At 38.3% G+C, this 4,123-nt stretch overlaps 1 protein-coding gene across 1 annotated transcript in view; it reads right to left on the bottom strand.

Annotated features, from left to right (window-relative positions):
• WEE1 (WEE1 G2 checkpoint kinase) overlaps positions 1-4,123 on the bottom strand; it is a 13,866-nt gene that overhangs the window by 8,764 nt on the left and 979 nt on the right. The window contains exons 2-6 of the mRNA XM_011377243.2: positions 4,054-4,123; positions 2,445-2,650; positions 1,884-1,947; positions 1,516-1,688; positions 924-1,045 (exon numbers count right to left, since the gene is read on the bottom strand). Coding sequence (XP_011375545.1) covers positions 924-1,045; positions 1,516-1,688; positions 1,884-1,947; positions 2,445-2,650; positions 4,054-4,123 — 635 coding nt within the window. The remainder of the gene's footprint in view (positions 1-923; positions 1,046-1,515; positions 1,689-1,883; positions 1,948-2,444; positions 2,651-4,053) is intronic.

Genomic DNA, 4,123 nt, shown 5'->3' with positions numbered 1-4,123 from the left:
TTTTGTTCACTGTTTTTAAAACCTGAACCCACATCTACACCACTTATTTATTCACAAGCTACGGCATGGCTGATCTTAAGGAAAAAATGAGAATCAAAAATAATATCTTTGCTCTCACCTCAAGTTTTCGCTAAATTCTAAGTTCTCTAATATTCACAGAAGATACACAGAAATAGAAATCCATTATATATTAAGATTTGGTTATTTAATAACATGTCTATAAGAATCAGAATCGAGACTAGGATTTTGGTAAAGGTTTAGGAGGAACCACTCAAGTTGGCCCTTGAAGGACTTGCTCCAAGTAAAAGCTATACACAGATCCAAAGTAAAACCTCTATGTATCCTTTTTTTGTTTGTCTTGGGAGAAAAAAGAAGGAAGGAGGACCAGCGGGAGAACAATTTTCTTAATAGAAAAGATTTAGTGCATTCTAGTAGTAAACTAGGTTGGTTAGATGGGAGTAGGGCAAGATTATAGAATGCCTTCAACGAATGGCTGCGTTTAGATCAATAGAAAGTCACTGTTATTTTCTTTGTAATGAATATCAATCTTAGCAGCTCATAAAATGAAATGGAAAGGCTAAATGCAGAAAGCCTGTGTTATTAACTACTATATCCCACATACACTATACTAGGTTCTAAGAATACCAAAATATGCAAGGCAAGACCAGTGTCCTCTCTAGATCAGTTTGAGTTAACTAGCATATGAATAATTTGCACTGTTCTACTACTGAGGTAGAAAAGACAAGGTTTCCAATCTTTATTTAACACCCAGGTAGGCATTACTTGCACTTGAAATTCACATTAGGCTTCTGACTTTAAATTTACGAGATAAAAGTGACAGAATTAGAGCAAGACTTTTAGATAAAAAAAAAGTTCATTCGTCTGAGTTCATAAGTTTACAAGGGAACCATTACATTACTCACCATTGCAATATTCATTCTGTATAAGCATATGATCATCTTCTGCCCATGCAGAGAAATAGCGAACTACATGAGAATGTTGTCCAAGCACTGCATGAGCATATACTTCTCTCAAAGCGTTCTGCCTAAGAGAAATTTGAGATTAATAGAACGATAAATCAATTTTATTCAGGCATAAACTGAATTAATTTATCTAAAACTTCATTAAAAAAACTTGACTTCTGTATGTATCATCACGCTGAAAAACTTGCTTAAAAGAGAGGGAATTAAGACTGACAGATTTTTCCAAAGTCTTCTATTAAAGAATATTAAAGAAAGAAGAAAACTTTTTAGACCTAGGAATAGTAAAGATGAAACTCTATTTTACTGTGAATTCATGGATCCTACTAAAATTAAGAAATTTAAGTTAGATTCCAAAATCAGACTACTTATATTATTTTACCAAATATGATTAGAACTAATGGTACAAAAAGGAATAAATCATAACTTCTCAAATGTTAGAGTTAATTAAATTCAGTGCTTGATCACCTAAAACCTTAATGTTTGTAACATCATAGGGAACAAGATAGCAAAAGACAAAATTTTAAATACATACTCATCAACAGAGCCGGCCAATGGCTTTTTTGATCGCTTAATGGCATAAATGCATCCATCCAGCCTCTTCACACACTTAAATACAGAACCAAATTCTCCAGAGCCAATTTTCTCTAGCTCATGAAATTCTGTTGTATACCGTGACTTCATATTGCTTTCAGTAATTGTAATTCTCTGTAATAAAAAGTATATCCATATACATAATACAAAGATATGAATATGGTTTTTTTGCTATGGTAATAGCACTGTGTGTGAAATTTGAGCACCGTTGTATGTTTTAATGCTTATTTAACAGGTATATACGGTAAATTGTTAAAAGTAGAAAATCAAATTTCAGAAGTAAAAGAAAGAAAATGCAAAGCTATTTACTTTAGCAGGTCTTGTTTCATCTTCAAACTCATAATCACTGGCTTCCATGTCTTCACCACAGGAACTAAAAAATATTATGTATTTTTCCATCAACAAATCTTAAAGATACATCAGCTAGAGATCCAAAACTTTATCTGATACGTGGACAGCAAAATAAAATTTTAATGAATAAAAACAGAAAAGCAAGCATTTAATTTTGTAATCACAAGATGCAGGTCTGCTGATGAAAATGTCCCTGCTGAGATATGCTCATTAACCAGAATCCAACACTACACATATCAAAATTAAAGCCTTTCCAAATCAACTGTCTGCCTGCCTCATTTTTAACACCAGCAGATTTCCTACAAGCTATCTTGGCTTTTTATTCCTTCCTTTCTCACACCACTCTTTTTCTGCTGCTTACTTCCCACCTATCTCTGTTGAGAAGTATGTGCTAGTAATAGAGAAAAATTTCAGAGCATAAAATTTCACGTGATTCAGGTGAAATTAAATTTTGATAAGTATATCAAAACCAATTCTGGATGGCTGGGGAACCAAACTATTGAATAATAACTAACTTACTCATTCCAGTATGTTCTCTTTCTTCTCCGACATTGTCCTGAAGAATGAAGTAACACAGAATCTGGAGTAAAAGGATTAATGTTCACTTGAGGAGTCTGTCGAATGTCAAATTCCCTTTTTCCTGATTTTTCTGTATCCATGAATAGAGAACAACCTCGGAGTTTAACAGAGCTGGAATCGATTCCTCGAGCTTTGGAGAGCAAACTCTAAGAGAGTAAAAATAGTTTTTAGGATCTAAGTCCTATAGACAGCCTCCTCAAAGCAACACACAAGCCTTTGTTATAGTATTTCAAGCAAAATAAAGTGGTTAGCTAAGGAGCCTGAAGCTGGATACTAACCACCTTTTCGGAATAAGATAGCCAAGGAAAATAGGTCCCTAGACCTAAAAACAGTATGAATGCATACTAAAATTAAGTTCATTCTAGTGACTAAAAGTTAACAAACCCTTTCAAATCCATTTAAAAATAGCAGTCAGAGAGCCCCATAAGAGCTCCTCTCCCCCAACCCCTCCCCACCTAAATAGGGCTCTGAAAGCCACCTCCGCTGGGGTCCTCCTCTCACTTCCAGAGGGATCTTTCTTTGCCTTGGTTAAGTCTGCTAATGAAGAGCAAAGCTCCAAATCACACTGTCTTCCTGAGGCTTATGTCTAAAGGTACTGACACTCACTTAAAAAGGTACATTTTCCATGCATGTTAATCTTACAAATGCGATACTTAATTTCTTTAAGTGTCCAAGCTAAAATCTGCTACTTTTAAAGTTCTACAAGTGGTAATCTGTAAACTCTTGCCACTCAATAGAGGTACTGAACACCTTTATGACACATTATCGACAATACGAACGCATAAAGGTCCAAGCAACAATCCCAATGATGGTTTTTAACAGTTGGATGTACCTAATCATCACACTTAGGCCTACCAATCTCGGGCACTACAAACCCAAGGGTGTAAACAAACGTTTATCCAATGAACATTGTGTCTGTAAAGAGGCTTATGTGCTACCCTGGGTAATTTACAAATCTTTAAGATTGTAAATGTTGGGAAGGCCAGCATTTTCTCTTCCAATAGAAGCGCTCTCTCCCTCCCTCTCTCCATCAAACTTTCCTCTGGAAGGCCACTTGACACGAAACGATAAGCGCATGAAAATCATTTTAACCGAACTCCTGCGAGCGCCGCCCAAATTACAGGACCCATCACTGCATTTAAAAGACACCATATGGCTACGGCGCTCGGGAGTGTCAGGTGGCCGGGCAGCACCACTCCAGCATCCTTCCAAACCACGTTATCGGTGCCACACTCCCGGCTGACATGCTCGGGACGGCCCCTGCACGGCGGGCGTTCAATCGTCAGCCACCTGGACGGTACCGATCAGCCCTTTTGAAACATGAAGAAGTTCCAGACGAGACCCATTGTTCAGTTACATAATCTTAACGGACAACTTCTGGGCAGGGCCAAAAAGAGGAGCTGCCAATTTTTTGTTGTAGCGCAGGAGAGCGAGCGGGGGTGCGGCCGGGTGGTTATGTAACCCAAATTGGCAACGCCAACTCCCGGCGCCTCCGCCTTTTTAAAAGGCTAGGCGGGCGCGGGGGACCCGGGCCGCAGCGTCCTCTCACCTTGGGGGTGTGCGGGGTGTCGAAGAGCCGCAGCTTGCGAAAGGTCTTGTGCGGCGGGGTGCCGGGGTGG

Source organism: Pteropus vampyrus, unplaced genomic scaffold, assembly GCF_000151845.1.
Source record: "Pteropus vampyrus isolate Shadow unplaced genomic scaffold, Pvam_2.0 Scaffold307, whole genome shotgun sequence".
NCBI lineage: Eukaryota > Metazoa > Chordata > Mammalia > Chiroptera > Pteropodidae > Pteropus > Pteropus vampyrus.
Note: the sequence above shows the minus strand (reverse complement) of the source record. Positions and strands in the feature narration are given on the sequence as shown.